Source organism: Cucurbita moschata, unplaced genomic scaffold (assembly GCF_002738365.1).
Source record: "Cucurbita moschata cultivar Rifu unplaced genomic scaffold, Cmos_1.0 Cmo_Scf00001, whole genome shotgun sequence".
Classification (NCBI taxonomy): Eukaryota; Viridiplantae; Streptophyta; class Magnoliopsida; order Cucurbitales; family Cucurbitaceae; genus Cucurbita; species Cucurbita moschata.
In genome coordinates, this window is record NW_019268517.1 from 9,000,716 (window position 1) to 9,022,898 (window position 22,183).

At 35.5% G+C, this 22,183-nt stretch overlaps 4 protein-coding genes across 4 annotated transcripts in view; all 4 read left to right on the plus strand.

The window, feature by feature from the left end:
• LOC111433403 (GDSL esterase/lipase At5g03610-like) overlaps positions 1 to 410 on the plus strand; it is a 4,345-nt gene extending 3,935 nt beyond the window's left edge. Inside the window, exon 5 of the mRNA XM_023070481.1 lies at positions 1 to 410. This exon is cut by the window's left edge and continues 380 nt beyond it. The gene's annotated coding sequence lies outside the window, so the exon portion shown is untranslated.
• Positions 411 to 4,638: 4,228 nt separating this feature from the next.
• On the plus strand, positions 4,639 to 6,411 carry LOC111432949 (cytochrome P450 94C1-like). Its single transcript, XM_023069805.1, has 2 exons — positions 4,639 to 5,493; positions 5,559 to 6,411. Exons 1-2 carry the CDS (start codon positions 4,662 to 4,664, stop codon positions 6,335 to 6,337), a joined length of 1,611 nt encoding a protein of 536 aa, XP_022925573.1. The 5' UTR covers positions 4,639 to 4,661; the 3' UTR covers positions 6,338 to 6,411.
• A 1,643-nt stretch (positions 6,412 to 8,054) lies between these two features.
• Positions 8,055 to 16,610, plus strand: LOC111437104. The gene is made up of 16 exons (XM_023074980.1): positions 8,055 to 8,426; positions 8,683 to 8,809; positions 8,977 to 9,017; positions 9,484 to 9,574; positions 9,794 to 10,077; positions 10,199 to 10,633; positions 11,486 to 11,617; positions 12,280 to 12,352; positions 12,691 to 12,730; positions 12,823 to 12,895; positions 13,187 to 13,252; positions 14,270 to 14,347; positions 14,443 to 14,615; positions 15,153 to 15,199; positions 15,343 to 15,595; positions 15,677 to 16,610. The coding sequence occupies exons 1-16, from the start codon at positions 8,101 to 8,103 to the stop codon at positions 16,027 to 16,029; spliced, it is 2,592 nt and encodes an 863-aa protein (XP_022930748.1). The 5' UTR covers positions 8,055 to 8,100; the 3' UTR covers positions 16,030 to 16,610.
• Positions 16,611 to 17,537: 927 nt separating this feature from the next.
• LOC111453633 (subtilisin-like protease SBT4.15) lies at positions 17,538 to 22,146 on the plus strand. The gene is made up of 10 exons (XM_023094810.1): positions 17,538 to 17,629; positions 17,713 to 17,807; positions 17,917 to 18,014; positions 18,630 to 18,882; positions 19,127 to 19,634; positions 19,711 to 19,802; positions 20,554 to 20,775; positions 20,858 to 20,966; positions 21,080 to 21,281; positions 21,366 to 22,146. The coding sequence occupies exons 1-10, from the start codon at positions 17,546 to 17,548 to the stop codon at positions 21,902 to 21,904; spliced, it is 2,202 nt and encodes a 733-aa protein (XP_022950578.1). The 5' UTR covers positions 17,538 to 17,545; the 3' UTR covers positions 21,905 to 22,146.
• Positions 22,147 to 22,183: the final 37 nt, after the last annotated feature.

Genomic DNA, 22,183 nt, shown 5'->3' on the forward strand with positions numbered 1-22,183 from the left:
CCCCCCCCCCAGTGTCTTTATGCAAGTCTCCATCTTCTTCTTCAAGTTCAGAGCTAATTTTTTTCTCTCTCTCTTGGTATGTGTATGAAACTTTTCATCTTCCTGGTCAAGTTCATAGCTAATTTTAGTTATATCAAGCCTTTGTATGGTTTCTGATTGAGGGCACTGACTCTTTGGTGTGTTTAATACAAACTCTATCTCTCCCTTCCCATGGTTTCAGATTGAAGTCTCTGACTCTGATTCTGTGTGTGTTGAATACAAATTCTCTCTCTCTCTCTATTGTTGGACAAGTTTTCATGCCTGATTTTTTTGTTTTCTTGGCTGCAACCTTGCTTGAATAGGATCCATTCATTCTATAGTCTGTTAGGATCGCACAACAACACACACTCAATCTAGATGAACACAAAAAATAGGAGAGAGAAAATGTAAGGAGGAATATTGACTTTGAAGTTTGAAGTTTAGATGACGTCTGGTATGTTGAAAGAAGAATGTAGGAGGCCGGAAGTACATTTTCAAAGCACTGTCTAAAGGATAAAGGGTACGTATATGATCAGCTTCTTATATATAGCTTTACCCAGACATAGTACCAGTGCATACATATACAGCCTGATATAGCAGCAGCTTTACTATAAGTTATAAGTAAGTTGTCGACTCAACCTTGTTAGGTTACTTATTTATAGCTTAGTCAACGGTTATACCGACCTTGTTAAGTTATGGAGTCTGATGCTTATTTATAGCTTAGTCAACGTTTATACCAACCTTGTTAAGTAGCCTTATTAGGTTATGGAGCTTGATACTTATTTATAGCTTAGTCAACGAGTAAAACTATATTTGGTAAATGACATATAACATATAAAGTAAATTGTCATAAATAATGCATAGTAAGGTAAAGCTAGGTATGGTAGATAGTTATATATATAGTAGATGATTATATCTAGTAAGCTAAATCATATATATATCCAGCTTTGAAAATGTATTTTTTATATTCTCTGTATCCTACTCTACTTTGTAGTCATCAATACTAAATCTTTAGCCAATATTCTCTTTGCATTTTCTCTATCCTATTCTTTGTGTTCATCTAGATCGAGTGTGTATTGTTGTGCGATCCTAAGAAACCTAATATGAACAACTGGATCCTCGAGTTTTATAGTCAGATTCCGTGTTTTGTACAAGTTCATTTTTAGCTCTATTACCCTTGGTCTTCTTTCTTCTGGGTTTGAATGCAATATACCTTATCAAATTGAGAGCGAACCCACCTTGAAATAAGTTTAGTTTTATACGGCATTTTTCTTTTTCATCCCAAAACAAGCCAGACAAAGGCAGCAACCAAGTTTACTGTGTTCCTAAAGAACAAGAAAAAGTTGATGCCTCCATGTGCCAAACAACCAAGTGCCTGTAGATGGGGCATTGACCCTTGTCTAAGTTTCATTACAACATTGATATGAAACATGTGATGAAATGTCAACACTCAATCTGCAGGGATGAATGAGGAATAGAAACCCTAAACCCTAATATATATATATATATTATATGTTCCGACTCCTAAACTGTAAAGTTTATGTTTACTAACCCTACCTGTCTAATATTTATTTAGTTCGATAACTCTAATATTTTGGATTTTGCGTTTTGTTTGCCCGTGTGTAGGTGGTGTCTAAGTTCCTATGATCGAGTCTTTTTTGCTCATGTGAACATCTTTTCTGAATGTATTAAAGAGGTTCTCTCCAACCGGTGGAAAGTGGTGGGTGTCCACTAATGGTCATTCTTGGCTCAGCTTCGATAATGCAATTTTGGGAGGAGTCGGTAGTTCGACACTGGATCCTTTCGGACTTGGAGTACGTGGGACGCTGGGTCGAGGTTTGGTAAATCAACTAGTCGCTCCTCTCCTTTATAGTCTCATAGCTTCCGTCCTCTAGTTTTATACTCTTTAGAATTTACGAACCTGCTAGGTATAAAATTGAATATATGAATTTTTTTTTTTTAAATGTTCAAATATAATGAGATCTATCAAACACAAAATTTAAAACATGTTGCAATTTACTAATTTATTAGCTATAAATTTGAAAATTTAAGGATATGGTGACACTTTTATTTAGTACAGGGAATCTGTTAGACATAGACTTGAAACTTTAGGGACGGAAAAAATAGTATCGATTGACTAATAAAACCATTATGAACTTAATCTCCTTATCTAATAGAAAGAATAACAAGCTCATATGAAAACTAAAAAGATGAAAGACAAATTTATGATATGGCAATCGTACACGTAACTTGGTGATAGTTATCTTGAAGTCTATGCTTAGATCATGATTGCATGATTTCACCTAAGCCAAAGGATAAACGTGCAACTTAAAGAAGAACTATTATGACTCAATAATTGAACAAAAAAAAAAAATCAAATCAAATCCCACGATATCAAACCTATACTGATGACATGTGTAAATTTGATATTCAACCAAGAAATCAGATGTTCGAATATCTCAAATTCACAATTTAGAAAAAAGGAAAGAAAATCGTCACATGGGTTCTTTCTATTTTAGTGAAATCATCACGTGTCAGCTCAGTCAAGACTAAAATTTTATTGGATCGAGCTCGTCTTTCATTTATTATTATAATTAAGGATAGGCACCACTCATCAAAGTGAGGAACATCACATCAAGAAGGCAATGACCCAACCCCACAAATGTATGAACAATTGAAGCAACTAGAAGTGGTCTTCAATGGTAGTTGGTGGCCAATTGCCATCCCCACATGCAAATTTCTTCATTATTGCATCTCTTTTAACAACACAATTCCTTAATTGGAACACTGTTCCCTATCTAATTAAACTTGCCCATGTGATCATTTATATTTATATAATGGACCTAACTTCATCATTATCATTTTGTTTGACCATCGAACCTTAAATTCAACCTAATCTTTCAAAATATCATTAACCATTTGGCTTAATCTAAATTATGTCGTTCCATTAATTATTATTATTATATATATATATATATATATATATATATATATATATATATATATATATTTCGGTGCTCTCATATTAAAAAAAAGTTTAGACACGTGTAAAATTTATTTTATAAATATAGTGATCTTGTTGATCTGATTGAAACTCAACTAGCTAAGACATTCACTAATAATTTTTTTTAATTGGGTTTTGATTTTTTTCTTTATTTTTTTTTAATTATGAAGGGCAGGCTTAATTTAATATATAAACTAAATTTATAATTAAGCCATTAATTATAGTTATATTTTAAAGTAGCTATGTGGTTTGGGAGTCAAATAATGGTGATTTTTGCACAAAATTAATTAATATTTATTTAATATCAAATAATTTCGTAGGATTTTTCACATGGATGATATTTTGACTTTTTGGCAATGAGTCATTTTCCCCCATTTTTTTAAAAATATAATAAATAATTTATTTTTCAATAAAATAAACCAAATTAAAAAATTTTATTAGAAAATATTATTAAAACTAAATAATTAATTACGTTCCAAGCATAGTAACTCATTAAAACTTAAAGCATTATTAATTTTATAAATTCTATAATAAATGTTTGTGTATCATTCTGATCTTTATATTTAATAATTAGTTTGGTCCGTGTTACGATGCGACATCCAAATCTTTGAAATATTACTATGGCCCTGTTTCAGCTGTTTGTATGTGATTGTGATTCACTCGACCATTTTGTTGATGAGAATGAGGATAGTAACAACGAAGGTCGATGTCAGATTATTTAAGATGTGAAATTGGGCATTTATATCCGTCACCCAAATCGGTTTGGAGATTTTTGACGTGTTTGTCTAATTTATCATCAGCCCTCTTTTTTAACCGAAGAAAAACACTTATCACTTCCGCTTTAATTCTTAGATAATATATGTAAGTCGTAAATAAAATTTACACAAAAACAAAAATTGACCGTTGGAATAATAGGTGATGGACTCAAAAAATCCCTACAAATTAGTTTTTTTTATGCTAATAAAAATCTTTTACTTAATAATTTGGTCACTAATAGTCCACTAAACTTTTATGGTTGGCCTAATTACTAACAACTGTATTTTGAGTTCAAATATTATTTTTTAAACCACTTTTTTCTCGTATTTTTTTCTCATATTTCTAATTTTTCATTGTTAAAATAAATAAAATTTACGCGTCGAGATAGAGAATAGGTCAAATATTAAATTTTAAGTAATCAACCATTAAACTCGTTTTATTTTATTTTATTTTTTTGAATGATTTAATTGAAAATGTCCGCTAAAACCACCGCACTTAAATGATGTGAAAGTTCTATTTATAATTAAATAAATTACAAGGATATGAAAATAACCATAAATGAAAGATACCGACAATATATCTTATAATAAAATATTAAATATCCTCAATAATTTAACATAGTTGTTTTATTTGTTTTTAAACTAAAACAAAAAGAATTCGCATGTTTTACATGTTTTATACCGGTGGTCTCTAACCTTACCAACCTTCTAGTTGTTACTTTTACGAATCTATCCAGCTATTTGGCACACTCCCAAAAAAAACCAAAATTCCACCTAGTAAGTAGTAACCCCTTAACAAAATAATAATAAATAAATAAATAATATATATCACCAACCAAATAGGCTAATTTAATCCAATTTAATTAAGACATGACACAGAGCAAATGTGTGTACGAAAGATTCTCTTAGCTATAAAAAAAAAAAAAAAAAAAAAAAAAAACATTACTGTAAAAACTCCATTAAAACCCTTCTTCTTCTTCTTCTTCATCGGACTCTGTTTTTTCTCCATGGAAATACCCTTTTTTGTTCATCCATTTCTTGTCCTTTTCTTTTTCTTTTTATTATTTCTCTTTGTAATCTTCTTCTTCTTGAAGCCTAATTTTCTGTGCAACTGTGAAATTTGCCAAGCTTATTTGGCTTCCTCTTGGTCGGAAAATTTCTGCAACCTCTGCGATTGGTACACCCATCTTCTCCGGCAATCTCCGACCAAAACCATTCACATCCACGTTTTGCGGAACACGATTACGGCCAATCCCGACAACGTCGAATACATTCTCAAAACCAATTTCGAAAATTACCCAAAAGGAAAATCCTTCTCCTCCATTCTTGGCGATTTTCTCGGCCGTGGGATTTTCAATGTCGACGGCGATTCATGGCGGTTTCAAAAGAAAATGGCCATTCTTGAACTCGGACAACAGCCGATTCGATCGTATTGCTTTGAAATTGTTCGTCACGAAATTGATTCCCGGCTTCTCCCGCTTCTTTCCTCTGTTTCTGCCGCCGGCGATGCAGTGGTGGATTTGCAAGATGTGTTTAGAAGATTCGCTTTTGATTGTATTTGTAAATTCTCGTTTGGGTTGGATCCGATGTGCTTGGAGCTGTCTCTTCCGATGTCGGATTTTGCTGTCGCGTTTGATATTGCTTCGAAGCTCTCTGCTCAACGAGCCATGGCCGTCTCTCCGTTCATCTGGAAAATCAAGCGGATGCTTAATTTAGGTACATAAACACTAAATTAAACATAAACCCATTATGATTTTGATTTAAATTTTTTAATTTTGCAGGTAGCGAGAGGGAATTAAAACAAGCAATTAAGCTAATTAACATTTTAGCTCAAGAAGTAATCCGACAGCGAAGAAAAATAGGAATCTCCGCCGGCAGAGACCTTCTGTCTCAGTTCATGCGGACTGTCTCCGACGAGACATACCTACGCGACATCGTTGTCAGCTTCCTTTTAGCCGGCCGCGACACGGTGGCCTCTGCTCTGACCAGCTTCTTCTGGGTTCTCTCAACCCATCCCGCCGTCGCTTCCGCCGTCGAACTCGAAGCCGACAGAGTCATCGGCGCCGGTTGTGACCCAATAAATTCCGACCAAATCCGGAAACTTTATTATTTACAAGCGGCCATTTTCGAGTCCATGAGGCTCTACCCGCCGATTCAGTTCGACTCTAAGTTTTGCAAGAATGATGACGTGTTGCCAGATGGGACATTCGTCCTACGTGGCACTCGGGTCACTTATCATCCATATGCCATGGGACGGGTCGAGGAGATTTGGGGTTCGGATTGTCTTGAGTTTAAGCCGGAGCGGTGGTTGAAAGACGGCGGTTTTTGTCCGGCGAATCCGTTTAAGTACCCGATTTTTCAAGGTGGGTTTCGGTCTTGTGTCGGGAAGGAAATGGCAGTTATTGAGTTGAAAACTGTTGCTCTTTCACTCATTCGTCAGTTTCGGTTTCGGTCGGTGACGCCGTGTGTGGCACCACCGCGATTTTCCCCTGGCCTCACCGCCACCTTCTCCGACGGGTTTCGGGTTTACGTCGACGAGAAGGAGAAAAAATCGAAATAAATTATGAAAATTGCTGTATGTTGAGATCGTTTTGGACCATGATCGTATAAAAGTTACAAATTTATATTTCCATACTATATTGTTTTTTTAAGATTTTTTTTTCAATTTTATAATTGTATAAGGTTATGTAACGGCTTAAGTCTATTACAAACAGATATGGTCTGTTTTAACTTGTTACATATCGCTGTCTACCTCACTGTTTTATAACGTGTCTATTGGAATTTCCGCACTCTTATAAAGAATGTTTCATTTCATTATACAATTGATTTGAGATCTCACGGATTAATAATATTTAAAAAAAATTATTTAATTAGTTTAATGATATCCTCACGTGTTGGAAAAGGATTATTATTTTTAATATTTCAAGAAAAAAAAACAAAAGGAATCACATAAATAAAATATTTATACTGAAACTTTGGTTTATTTAACAATTTGTTTTGTACGATAAAAAATATTATTCTTTCATATTAGTTATGATTTTTTATTAACTCGTTGATATTTTGAAGTGACTGTTCAAATAATAATAAATAGGATTATTTTATTTATTGTTCCATTATTTTCTCCAAAATCCCAAATTTGGCAGATTAAAATGGATTGGTTTGTATAATAAATCTTTTTATTTTTTTTTATTTTCACGAATACAGAGATTAGTAAATTAATTTTAATTTCATATCTTGTAAGATATTTGAGTGATTATGTTTTATTAATTTTATATGACTAAAGTAGATGGAATATTTAACAAAAAATAATCTAAAATATTTATATAATAATTCCTTTAACACAAAAGAAAAAAAAAACCAATAGAATAATAAAAACTTAATTAGTTAATTTATATGATTGTATTATATTAAAAAAGAAAATACCACGTATATTGAAGAATTTTTTTGTTAATTATTTTAAAATCATGTTTTGAATAATTTCTCTCTCAAGTTTTTTATTTTATTTTATTTTTTATTAAAAATAAGTTTAAGCGTAAAAAAAAAATTAAAAAAAGTGATTTTATTTATATATAAAAAAGTTATAAAAGTTATTCTGTAGACAGTATGAAAAGTTTGCAATAAAATAATATTCTTGGATTTAAAACTTTAATAAAAAAGATAAAAACATCCTAGGAATATAAATTTCTATGGGCCGGAATGAAACGTGGGACCCACAAAAAGGCATTCGACGGAAGAATGACGTGGATATAATAAAATAATCAGCCGGATTTTTTTTGTTTTGTTTTGTTTGTTTTTTTTTTTTGCATGATTTGGCCAATACTAAAATAATCCAAAATAGTAAATAGAAAATGGATGGTTGACGTGGAATCCACGTGGCATTGGGAGGAGCAGGGGGGTTGACGTGTCGGTTTATTTAACGTGGGGGTGCACCAAAAATAAATAAATAAATAAATATGAGAGTAATATTAAAAATATGGAATTATAGTTTGTAAGATGTTTAAAAAAATTTTAGTGGTTTTATTTTTATTTTTATTTTAATAAATGCATTATTTAAATATCTAAATTTATTTTTAAATTAACTCAAACAATAAAAATACTTTTCCAATTAAATTACCGAATCAGAGATAAAGTAAATTTATAATTAAAAAGATAATTTAAGCTAAAAGATCAAATCCGAAAAGGAAATAAATTTAAAAACACCAAAACGGTGCGTTTCTCTTGGCTTTATAAAGTGTCGTCTAAACAGCGGTGCCGATTAGGGATCGAATCTCCGTAAACGTATAGGCCTTCAATCTCTATCAGCTCTAATATACATTACTGAGTATGGCAATGGAAGATCAACCATATCTCCCGGAAGCCTCCAATGGCACTGGCTGTGTGAAAGGGAAGAAGAAACCAGTGAGTCGGAAGAAGAAGGAATCGGAAAACAGAGCAAAGAAGAAACCGGAGGCTACTTCAGTCAACGAAGAGCAACCTGCAGGTCGTTCCGATGGCCCTGGAATTAAGGTTTTAGAGTTTGATTATTGCGTTGAAAATCACTTCAAGGCCATTGATACAATGGCGGAGCTCTGTGGTGATCGGGAGGATGGCGTCGGCGAAATTGATGAAAGTGACATTCAGCGGTTTTCATCATCCACCATTTTTTTAAGGTACGTATGGTTGCATGTTCTTTAAAAATGATGCGTTGTGCTTTGCATGTAGCTTAAGGATTCTGGCATTGTTTGCAGTGATTAGTTTCTTTGATAGTTATGGCTTGTTAAACAGCTGAAGATGCTGTAGTTTGTGATTGACATGCAGTGAATTGAATATCGTGTGCTTATTAGAATTTTAGATGACGTGAAATCTTCTTTATGCATTATCGATCACTGCTTTGCGAATTTCCACTTAGTTTTTGTGCTTTACTAGGGAATGGAGGTACTACAATTATGAACCGAAAACTGTTAAATTTGCTAGCGACTCGAGCGGCCCCGAGGATAAGGATGCTGACATCAGTGTAAACTTACCACAATTTTCGTCTGCAGCTTTTCTAAAGGTGCTGGATTGGACTTGTAGTCTTGTCTAACATATTGGCATTGTCTTTTTCACTATACCCCCTGCTTAGTCTTTTTTTTCCTTGTTTGGCCCTCTTTCCCCCCCTGTTTTCTTCTTTTCCGGTGATGAGCTGCAACTGTTTAACATAAGTCCTAATTTAATATGCAGAATGGAGCACCGCCTGAAGCCGCCACATCTATGGACTTCAGGTATGTTGTTTTGGACTTGTTTGTTTGTTTGGAAATTATGGTTTTTGTTGATATCATCGTAGGAAATATGAGGAGTAAACAAATTCAGTATGAGTGTCAAGGTTGTCAAGTTGAGCCCTGATCTAATGGATGCTTAATGACGGTCCTTAAGGACTTTTGGGTATTTGTATGTTGCGTCTACCACGAAAATTTGTTATTACGCTCTTTCCAGTAGGTATCTTCCCCGTGAGACAATTGTGAGTGGAGCTTTCTGTATATGATGGGATTCAAATACGTGTTGCTTACGGTGCCACTTTGATGTTTCATATTTTATTGCTTTGGTATTAGCTAAAGTGGTTTCTATTTGTGGCCTAGAGTTGTCAGTTGTATGTGAGTTGAAGCTACTTTTTCGGTGTCTTGTGTAATGATATCTTTCACAGTTTATATGCACACTCAATCAGTCGTTTTATTGATTTTTTTTTGACAGAAACTTTGTTATGTATGTTGGTGGGCCGATTTGGGCTTTAGATTGGTGTCCTCAAGATCACGAAAGGACCGACTCCCTTATCAAATGTGAGGTATCTTTCCTCTTCAATTGATCTTTTGTGAAGTAGAATTGTTATGGACACTCATATAATGTAAGTGAAAAATATTGTTTTATTCATCTTCACCTATGGCTTTCATTTTCATTCACTTAGATAGGCACTGCCTTCTTGTTGTTCATACACTCTCCCTATTTATTAGAAATCCTTATTCATTTTTGTTTTTAATTATTCGTGTCTCAACTCGTATGACAGTATATTGCTGTTTCTGCTCATCCACCTTGCTCTTCTTATCACAAGATGGGTATCCCACTCACCGGAAGAGGTATGGTGCAGATATGGTGCGTAGTGCATGGCACTGAATGCCATGAAGCAGAACCGACAAAAAATTCTGTGGCTTCCTCAAACTTATCATCTCAACCAAGGAAGCCTAGAGGAAGGCCACCAGGGCGTAAGAAAAATGAGGCATCGAACTTGCCATCTCAACCAAAGAGGCCTAGAGGAAGACCTAAAAAGAAACAAGAATCCAATGATAACAGGTGTGACAATTACTAACTTGTTCAGGCTATCGAATACCTAATACCTAGTTGGTTCATCTTACTTGCTTGAGATTGATGTTGTTGCCAAAAACTCTGATGAACATGTATTACTGGAAAACAGTGTTGAAAGGAGTACCTTGCAAGAAGTTCCTACATGCAATTCTGACGATGAAGTTCTTGCTCAGAAGAAAAGAGTGAGAAGAAAAGTTGAGACTAAGAATCATGTTGATGACGTGGGAATGTTATCACTTACAGAGAATCGAGAAAATGAATCCAATGCCATCAATCTTCAGGCAAATGAGAATGTTATAAGTGAATATTCCGGAGAAGACACTCTGTTATGTAATAATGTTTCAGAGAATGCTGGTTTAGACCCTAGCTCAATTGAATTTTCTATTCCCGAGAGTGTTGCTTTGCCTAGAGTAGTATTGTGCTTAGCTCACAATGGAAAGGTAGCATGGGATTTGAAATGGAAGCCAACTAACGCGTGTGATGCCAAATGCAAGCACCGAATGGGCTACCTTGCTGTCTTGCTGGGCAACGGATCTCTAGAAGTGTAATTAAACTGCTTTAACTGTCTTATCACATATTTGCTCTGTTACTTTATGCTTATATTTTTTGCCCATCTGTTGCCTAATTCCATGGAATTGCTATCATAGAGGATCTAATGTTTGACATTTCTTGTTTGCTAGGATGAATGATGTTTTATTTGTGCATATCATAAGAGAAAAAACTACTATATAGTTTCTATTTCATCCTTGTAGATTTAAAGGTTAGAAATAGTTCATCCTTGTAGATTTAAAGGTTAGAAATAGTTCATAGTGGTTTTATAAAGCCTCATGAATAGTCCAGATGGTTTGATAAAGGCGGGACTATTTAGGAAGGTTTTATCAAACCACTATTTAGGAAGGTTTTAAAATCAAACAGACTAAATTCTAACTTTCTCAAACTATAGGAACCAAATTTGTCATTTAACATTTTTTAAAAATTTGTTCTCAATTCTAGTGGACAAAAAGTTACAGGTTAAATTACAAATTTGATCCTTAAGGTTTAGAAAAAGTTAGATTTTCCTCCTTATAGTTTGATAAAACTTAAAAGTAGTCTATAGTTTGATAAAATTCTCATAAATATTAGTATTTCTTAGGATTTTATTAACCCATGGATACTAATTATAATATTCAAAACTATAGGGAATAAATTCTAACCTTCTCAAAACCATAGAACTAAATTTATTATTTGATAACAAAATTATATCCCTCAAAGTGCTTGTAATATTTTTAGTTAAGTGCTGTTCTTACATACTCTGTTGTTTTAAGGTTTTGACTTTTGATGTTGTTCATATGTGTGCTTCCAATGCTTTACAATATCGGTGATTGTGTAATCTGGTGATCCTATGTACTAATTGCAGTTGGGAGGTTCCTTTTCCCCATGTAATGAGGGCCATCTATTCTAAATGCAATGGGGAGGGCACAGATCCTCGCTTTGTAAAGTTGAATCCTACTTTCAGATGCTCGATGTTGAGAAGTGCAAATAAACAGAGGTATTTGGTTCTTTTTTTTTTTTTTTTTGATCTAATGACATGACAACTCTTCAAGTTTGACATGATGCATTTTGCAAAAAGAAAAACTAATGTGTTCAGGATTGCTATGAATTGAAGAGCACAATAAGCAGCCTTAGAGATGGTCATTACTCTCTGCATAATTGCACATTATACTATCATCATGTACAACCAACCTCCCTTTGTTTCTGATTACATGATCTTTTGTCATTGAGATAAATAACTTAAGCCGAAAAGTTTTTGATTAGTTGAATGAAGTTCTTGGCTTTTCCTGTTGTTAGAAGGTGTGTTGCTATGATTTACATTTAAGAATATTCAGTTCATTCTTGTATAATCCAGGAATTAGTCTTAGATTCCTTGTGGTGTTGACATGCGAACATTCTTACCATTTTTCCTTGCTGATTAAGAGCTCTGGCTCCGTAGTTGGCCCTGTAAAAGAAATATTATATCATTCTGATTGAATTAAACTATAGAGATCAAGCAAACATTTTCATGGATTTTATTTGTTACTATATTCTTGGTTATTACAGTCGTCATTCATTTGGTAAAAATTGTAGCACATGTTTGCTATGTCTCTCAAATTTTACTTTGTGACTAACATTCTTTGTTACTTGCTAAATCATTGTCTATTGTTGGGGCTGCAGCATCCCTCTAACAGTGGAATGGTCATCAACACCTCCTTATGATTATCTACTTGCTGGATGCCATGATGGAACAGTTAGTCTTTAATTTCCCTTTTCTTTTATCGTTGTTCATAGCAAAAACGATGTGGTTCTTCTTGCATATAGGATGAACTGGTTCTGCATTTAGTTTCAGAAATTTCCTGAACTGCTTACTCGTTCTTTTTGATGAAATGTTGTTGGGTGCATGAGAAAATTGAAGTTCCTGAGGAGCTCTTTTTTCAATTGTACAAGTTTTGAATGTTTTCTTATTTTTGTTTGTCATTGATACAACTTTATTACTGACATAAGTCCTGATCCAGTTTTGGATGTCCTGCCCTCTTGTTGGTTTGAATTTTCATTTTAATATGACTAAGACGTAGTTCGTTCATTCAGGTCGCCTTGTGGAAGTTTGCTGCAAATAGTCCCTGTGAAGGTTGATTTACTTGTCTGAATTTGTGTTTCTAATTCCATCTTTTGTGCAATTATAAGTGATATTGTCATCATTCTCTTCTTTCTTTTCTTCAGATACGAGGCCTTTACTTCGTTTTAGTGCAGATACTGTTCCGATCAGAGGGGTTGCGTGGGCGCCAAATGATAGGTTTGTAGTAGTAGATTTGAAGTTGAGCCTATTTATCTTTACAAAACACTGCGCCCACTGAAAAAGGGTGGAAAAGAAAAAAGGAAAATTGGATAAAGAGAGAATTTTTTAAAAAAGGAAGTGTCATTTCAGTTGAAATTTTGTTACTGATATTACTGTTAGTTCACAATGAAATGTGGAAAAACATTTATACCTTTGACGACAAAAATAATAAGAGGAATATAACTATCATGAAATAACCAGTCTAGATTTAATTTATTATTGTTATTTATATTTTCTCATTATGTGCAGCGATCCTGAATGTGAAAATGTGATTCTCACTGCTGGTCATGGAGGTTTAAAATTTTGGGACCTAAGGTTGGTGGATTTATTCCTTTCATTATATTTTTCATTATTTAATTCTTTTTGTTTTTGTATTAAAAGGAAATTAGTGTTCTTTTTTGGGACAAAAGAACAATTTTCTTTTTATAATGAAAAATCAAGCTTTTATTGAGATAAAGGAAAGAATACGAAAGGGCATAAAATAAAAACAGCAACAGGACAAGGCAGACATTAACTATACAAGAAGGGCCTCCAATCCAAAAAATAATGCTTAGTTATTGACTGGACCATATTCTGGCCAGAATCTTGAGTTGAAAGGGTGAGTCTAGGTGGAGGAGATGGATCTGCAGATACCTGTCTACTACTTTCTTTCTTGTTAGTAGTAAACTTGATATGAAGTTAATCTCCTTTTGGGTGTAGGGTAAGGTGATTCCCTTCTTCCCTTTCTCTTAATTGTTGTGGTTGATGTGTTTAGTTGGCTGTTGGAGAAAAGAGCTTGAGGACTTATTAATGGTCGTTAGGTTCGGGAAACTTTAGTTCTAGTATCCCAGTTGCTTTGCTGATGAGAGGAAGAATGCATACTTTCCCAGTTCTGGAGTATATATATAAGAGGAAATTATCAGGATTTTGGCTAGAAGACGCTATATGACATCATGAACTATTTGGATAATCTCTATTTCTTAGTAAGGAACTCGTGACCGGTTTATTATCCAAGACGCTCAAAAGATGCCCAAATATGCTCTTAGTGGAGGCTGCTGTTTTGTAACGGCCCAGGCCCACCGCTAGCAGATATTGTCATCTTTGGATTTTCCTTTTCGGGCTTCCTCTCAAGGCTTTAAAACGTGTCTGCTAGGAAAAGGTTTCCACACCCTTATAAAGGGTGTTTCGTTCTCCTCCCCAACCAATGGGAATATCACATGTTTGCTTTGTGAAATATCACTTGTTATTTCATTTATTCTATGCTCATTACTTATAGTTAAAAATTTCATGGTTTCTGGTCCGTGTTATATTGTCTCATTTCAACTCCATTGAATCATTACAATATTTTATCAGAGATCCTTTCCGCCCTTTGTGGGACCTTCATCCAGCGCCGAGGATAATATATAGTCTGGATTGGCTTTCTGATCCTAGGTACATTTTTTTTTAATCTTGATATAGTTTAGATTAGGCCACACCTAGTTGTTTAACTAATTCTCTTTTATTTACAATGACCCTATTCTGGTTAGCTGCGCTATCTTATCCTTCGATGATGGAACATTGAGACTTCTCAGTTTGCCAAAGGCTGCGTGTGACGTTCCAGTAACTGGTAAACCCTTCACACGGGTAAAACAAAAAGGTTTACACACTTACTGTTGTACATCAACTGCTATCTGGAGTGTTCAAGTATCAAGGCAGACAGGTATTTCTGCAATTCATGGTTTATTAATTTCGCTGTGTTTCATTCGCCTAAAGGATTTATATAGCTAATGGTAGCTAGAAGAAATAACTAGAATCAAAGTTATCTACTAGAGACTAACTTATAACATCAAACACTAACAATGGATTTTTCTCCGCACTGTATTGGTCTCATTTACTGCTATCATCAGTGGCCTCTTCAGCTCTCAGTTGTAGAGCGTCAATCTTGTAGACTGAATTCGAAAGGAAAATTCACACCTAAATATTACCAAACAGGCGATTTGTGAATCGAAGTTCCTTCGGGGAATAAAATAATAAGCATGTCCCAACAATTTACACCCTTCATATCATAAATTTCCCAATGATGATTTTAGTTTGTCCTGTATACAAATAATTTTTTTGGTCAAAATGTAGAAGCCTTTTATGGTTATTCTGTTGTTTTGAAGATCCATTTTGGTTTTACTTTTAAATTTCAACACAATCAAGTAAACTATCTTGTTCTTATCACATACATTTAAGACATAGCAACTGATGATTTCAGGCATGGTTGCCTACTGTGGTGCTGATGGAACTGTTGTTCGTTTCCAGGTGAGTTCAACCGGTTTATTATAATCCTAGCTTCGTATAATCTACCTTGTTGTTCATTATTTATGTATGTGTGTGCATATACAGTAAATCATGCCTTGAATTATCATTTCATTATTGTTTTTCTTTCACGTTTAATATATCAGCTTACTACTAAAGCGGTGGTGAAAGAAAATTCACGTAATCGAACCCCACAGTTTGTATGTGATTACTTCACTGAGGAGCAGTCTACCATCACAATCCACACTCCAGAATTAGATGTTCCGTTTCCTTTGAAGAAGATGTCCAACAGACCCGACCCCCCGCCATTGTCCATGCGAGCCATTTTATCTGAAATTCAGTCAAATGAAGGAAACCACAAAACCGCTGCAGCTTCATTATCAGAAAATGGAACGTTAGGTAACGTCAAACCTGTTGATTCTGGACTTCTCTCAACAATGTCTTAACAAAACTTTCACCAAATTATCGATGCTATTGCAGCCCCTTGCTCCGATGACGACTTTAATGTTGAATCTGGATCTGAGGATACACCGACGCCCATCAATAAGAAAAGCAAAACTCAATCGAAGTGCAAAAAGAAGGGAGAAAAGGATAACCAAGAATCGGAATGTAGTGATGAGGCTAACGACGTGCCAACGAATAATGGCGGTGCGCCTGGTTCAGGGGATAGCCCTGAAAATTTGCCTCCCAAATCAGTTGCAGTGCATAGAGTGAGATGGAACATGAACACGGGGAGTGAAAGATGGTTGTGCTATGGTGGAGCAGCTGGACTTCTACGCTGTCAGGAGATTCTGCTGTCTGCCCTTGATAAGAAGTTGATGATGAAGAAATAAAATTTGTTTGAAAAAAAATGGCTTTGTCAACATGTTTATGGAAGCTGATTTTCACGAAGCGACCCGTGCTCGCTCTCGATTCCTCGTACAATCATAAGATCAGGTTTGCTTCTATTGGTCCAAAGGAAGCCATTTTGAATTGTAATAGACATAATCGTAACCGAGCCATGGTGCATTCGTCCCCGAGGGGCTAAATTATGGGAGCAGCCAAAGGAATAACAGGGCATGACCTTAGGATAACCGAAGAAGATGAATTTGATTTGGATTTCGAGTTCAGTTTGAAACGGACCTGTACATTTTTACTTGGAACAATTGTTGAAGGAACCACACCAGTCATGGTGTAAAATAAACAGTATCTTTTCACGGATACATAACCTAAAATAAGTGACACGACGGACGTCTCCTGAGTCGGGTTTAGGATGTCACGGGACAGTTCGGCTACAAACTCAACTTCAATAAGTCTACGAATCGAGAGCTTGGTTCGATCTTGCTGACTTATTCTTTTTGGCATTGAAACCTGTTTTGATCACCACTTATGTAATGTAAATGAACTTTTAGATATTCTTTCATTCCTTATTATATTTCTTGGCATAATTTTATGACTCATCAAGAATTTGAAATGAAATAATGTTCTTGAATCCATTAAAACGAGAGGGTGCCAAAATTATTAAGGGTATCCAATCAATCCATTTTATTTCTTATTATTATGGACATACTTTTAATTCATATGCCATAATTAATAGAATATTTAAATATAAGAGCTATTTGTTTTTTACACTTATTAATCTATTAGTGGTATATATATAGAGAGAGAAAATAGACAAAATGAAATTAATGATAGCCATAATATTGGATTATCTATTCGATTATCTACGTACATGATAACCATAATAATGGATTATCTACATGGATAGTTACGTAGATGTCTAACAATACATAAAATTAATATATCATGTATTGTTTAAATAGATACGAAAATTAATGAAATTGGCTTACTTGCAAAATCATAATTTTGATGAAATTATCAATTATTCATTTTTTAAATTAAAAAAAATCTTTTTTTTTGTTTAATTTGGTTATATATGGAATTATTGTTTATACATTTAAAAAAAAATTAATTTTGAAATATTAAATCCCATTTTATAACCATTTATTTGAAAAATTAGTATAATTTCTTACCATTTATTTACGGGAAAAAAACGTTTGAATTATTAATTAAAAATTAGAGAACTAGAAAAAAAAAACAAAACAAAACAAAACGAAGTGTTGTTTTCATTACCAACAAATCTTGGTTTGAAGAGGTAAATGTTTCCTCCCCATTTTCCTCTAAACCCTAAATAAATTCTTAGAGATTCAAAAAAAAAAAAAAAAAAAAAAAAAAAAAAAAAAAAAAAAAAAAAAANAAAAAAACAAAAAACAAAACAAAACAAAAAAAACACAGAGAAAACCCACTTCCTCTCTTATATATATATATATATATATATATTTTCAAATCATTCATTCTTAAACAAAAAATATGAATTACAAAATGCTCAAAGGGTTCCTCTCATTCATTTCCCTCATCGCCGCCGTGGCCTCCTCAACCAACATTCCCAGAAAGGTATAAAAACCCCACCGCCGCTGCCTCAAGGTGGTTTCCGCCACCTTTTTCTTAATTTAAAATATTAACTTGGATTTGGACAGGCTTATGTTGTGTATATGGGAGCATTGCCGAAGGTTCAGAGCCATGGAGTTCTTGAAGAATATCATCACAGCCTTCTTGCTAATGCAGTCGGAGAGTAATTAATTATTATTATTATTATTACCCAAAAAATGAATTTTTTTTTTGTTTATTTTGGGTAAAAATTTGATTTTTTTAATGGGTTTTTATTTATTTATTTATTGTAGTGAGGAATTGGCGAGAAAATCCAAGATTTATAGCTATGGAAGGAGCTTCAATGGCTTTGCTGCAAAGCTCTTACCCCATGAAGCCCAGAAACTAGCAAGTTCGTCTGAATTTCCTTAGCTATAACTAAAATCTATAAATATTATCACAATATAATTTAGGACTAATTTTATCTCCATTTTTTCAAAAAAAAAAACAAAGTTGTGTTTTTAAGATCTAATAATTGTTAGATAGAACACGGTTTTCCACAATGGTATAATATTGTCGTATTTTGAGTATAAGTTCTCATGGCTTTGTTTTGGGCTTCCCCAAAAAGCCGTAGCCTATGTGGGACTTTCATCATCCAATACCTCTCCTCGAACAAAGTACGTCTCCCCTTAATCGAGGCTCGACTTCTTTCTTTTGGAGTCTTAGTCATTTTAGTTTACATCCAACACTTCTTCTCGAACAAAGTATGTCTTCACGTAATTGAGGCTCGACTCTGTTTTCTTTTGGAGTCTTAGTCATTTTGGTTTAGGGCATAACTTTAATACTATATTAGATGAACACGGCTCTCCACAATTGTATGATATTGTCCACTCTGAATATAAGTTTTGGCTTTGCATTGGGTTTTCCAAAAGGTCTTGTACCAGTGGAACCAATGGAGATACTGTTCGTTGATCAATACTTAAATTAGCCGACGTGAGAATTTTATCATCCTACAATAATAATGCAGAGGAAAAAAGCGTAGTGTCTGTATTCCGGAGCACGATCAGGAAATTGCACACGACAAGATCATGGGATTTTTTGGGGCTGTCGGCGGCGGCCAGCCGCCGGAACGCGGCCGCAGAGTCGGACATGATTGTCGGATTGTTGGACTCCGGGATTTGGATGGGGAGTCCCAGTTTCAAGGACGATGGCTATGGCGAAATTCCTTCTAAGTGGAAAGGCCACTGTGTCACTGGCCATAACTTTACCGGCTGCAACAGGTTTCTCTTTCTTCTTCTTTTCTATTATTTTAAGGATTTTTTGTTTTGTTTTAATAAATATGTTTTTGTTTGTTTGAAATAATTATCTTATAATAATTTAATTATAAACTCATTAAAATAATGAGTATACTATGAACAACAAAGTTTATCAAATCCAATTTTATTTAATTTCACAATTTTTTTTTTTTTTTTGCATAAATTAAGGTTGAAAATGAGGGTCTAAATTGTAATTTCACACATTCAGGAAAGTGATCGGCGCCCGGTTCTTCAACCTGCAGGAAATAGACGCCACAATCAACCAAAGCCCCGCGGACGAGGTGGGCCACGGCTCCCACACCTCCTCCACCGTCGCGGGAGCCACCGTAGACGGTGCCAGCCTCTACGGCATCGCCGGAGGCACCGCGCGCGGCGGTGTCCCCGCAGCGAGAATCGCCATGTACAAAGTATGCTGGAATGTAGGGTGCACGGACGCGGACCTGCTGGCCGGATTCGACCACGCAATCGCCGACGGAGTGGACATAATATCGGTGTCGATCGGTGGCGGGTTGCGGGAATTCTTCGAGGATCCGATAGCAATTGGGTCGTTTCACGCAATGGCAAAAGGGATACTGACGAGCTGCTCCGCCGGAAACAACGGGCCGGGGTTGACAACGGTGGAGAATACGGCGCCGTGGATTATGACGGTGGCGGCTTCCACCATTGATAGAGATTTCAGTACCGTTGTGAAGCTGGGAAACAATAAGAAATTATCTGTGAGTATAAAATTAATGAAAATAAAAGCATTTGAAACCCAAAATTAAGGCTTAATTCATGCTTTGAATGAACCAGGGAATATCACTGAATACATTTTCAACCAAGAAGAAGATGTACCCTCTCATCAGCGGAGGAAGCGCAGCGTTACCCAATCATCCAAATGCAAGGTACGAACAACGTGCTTCCAATAAATCCACGAGAGATTATTTGTAAAATAGCTAAACGATTCCCTTTTTAAATTGAGTTGACCAAAAGATGTTGAAAGAGCCTACGAAATGTACGAATCCATATGCTCCTAGAAGCATACAAGTACTATAACGTTTCTGGGTATCTGGTATATGCTCCTAGAAGCATACAAGTACTATAATGTACCTCTACGTGGGTCTTTGGTAATCATTACTGTAATGTACTTCTATGTGGGTATCTGGTAACCTGTGATGTGCCTTTACGTGGGTATCTGGTAACCAGTACTGTAATGTGCCTCTACGAGGGTATCTGGTAACCAGTACTGTAATGTGCCTCTACGTGGGTGTCTTGTAACCAGTACTGTAATCTGGTAACTAGTACTGTAATATGCCTCTCCGTGGGTATCTGGTAAACAGTACTGTAATGTGCCCCTACATGGGTGTCTTGTAACCAGTACTGTAATCTGGTAACTAGTAATGTACTGTGCCTCTCCGTGGATATCTGGTAACCAGTACTGCAATAGTATTTTCAGTGTTATAGAATATGATTGACAGTACTTTCAGTGTTATAGGATATGATTGATTAGTGGTTCATTAGAATCATATAAACCAATACCCATAACTTCCATTAACAAAATAAAATAGAACGGTATGATTTTGTCTATTTTAAGCATAAACTCTCGTAATTTTATATCAATCTTGAAATTTTTACGAAGAAAAGTTTGGGTTTTAGGTGGTGTGATGGTGGGAGTCTTGATAAGGGTAAAGTGGAAGGGAAAATATTGTATTGTTTGGGATCTTTAGATCAAGAATACACAGTCTCGGAGCTTGGTGGTGCCGGAGTTATAGCCAATCTTATGAACAATACGGAGGTTCTTGCCGTCACTCCAATTCCTGCTACTCATCTTTCCTCTCAAGATTCTGACATTGTTGAAGCCTATATCAACGCCACCCAGTATGTTCTTCGTTAAATTACGGGTTTCGTTTTTGGGTTGGGTGAAATATTTGAACCTTTAATCTTTTACTCGGGTTCGCAGGAAGCCTAAGGCAGTGATAATGAAGACAACCACTACGAAGACAGAGGCTCCTTTCTTGGCCTATTTTTCTTCAAGAGGTCCTCAGTTCATAGCTCGTGATATCCTCAAGGTATATTTAGTTCAATTTTATATATATATATATATATTTATTTTTTTTTTTATTATTATTATTATTATTTTTTTTTTTGTATGAAAATTAAATTGGAAAAAAAAAAAAAACAGCCGGATGTTGCAGCACCAGGGATGAACATATTGGCGGCGAACACAAAACTGGCTACAATTCCGACCGGCAAACATTCCACTTTCGACATTATGTCTGGAACTTCAATGGCATGTCCTCATGTTGCCGCCGCCGCCGCCTATCTCAAAACCTTCCACCCCACTTGGTCCCCCGCCGCCATCAAGTCCGCCCTCATGACCACCGGTCTGTTTTTCCTTTTTTCTTATTTTCTACACCCTAGGAATTATTGTTCATATATATATATAACTAAGCTCACTTCCAATGCAGCGACGCCATTGAAGATCGGAGAAAGCCAAGACGAGCTGGGTGTCGGTGCCGGCCAAATAAATCCGACGAAAGCCGTCAATCCAGGCCTGATTTTCGACCTCTCTCGCACCTCTTACATCTCTTTCCTCTGCAACAAAAATCACTACGCCGGCACCGCCCTCGCCATCCTCGCCGGCGACTCCTCTTTCAACTGCTCCGCCGTCACTCCGAACACCGGCTCCGACGGCCTCAACTACCCTTCAATGTACGTCCCAGTCGACCTCCAGGCTACCGCCGTCTCCGCCGTCTTCCACCGGATTGTCACCCACGTTGGCTCCGGGCCGTCAACATACAAGGCTAAGGTGAAATCGCCGATGGGTTTGTCTGTACGAGTGTTGCCGGAGGCCTTGAAGTTCAAACGGGCGAACGAAACGCGGTCGTTTAAGGTCATGGTAAAAGGGGCGGTGGCGGCGGAAGGGAATGTTCTTTTGAAGGCTTCGCTCGAGTGGAATGATTCGAAGCATAATGTTAGGATCCCAATTTTAGCATTTAGAAGTTAATTTAATTTTATATTTGTTAAATCATTCCTTATTTTGTCACGTCACATTTCGAAGATCTTAGGTTAATGTTTTAGTTTGTTATATCACGTTTCCAAATCACTCAAACCTACCCACCTCTCAATCATTCTAACCCAATCTCTTGCTTATTTGATAAGAACGTACTACTCTGTGCTCGGTAACAAAAGCAAAGCCAAAGGGAATGCCTCAAAAACAAAGCCAGAAATCTCTGGTCCATGCTTTCTTCTGCAAAATCACACGCGCTGCTTCGGTTATCTTGTT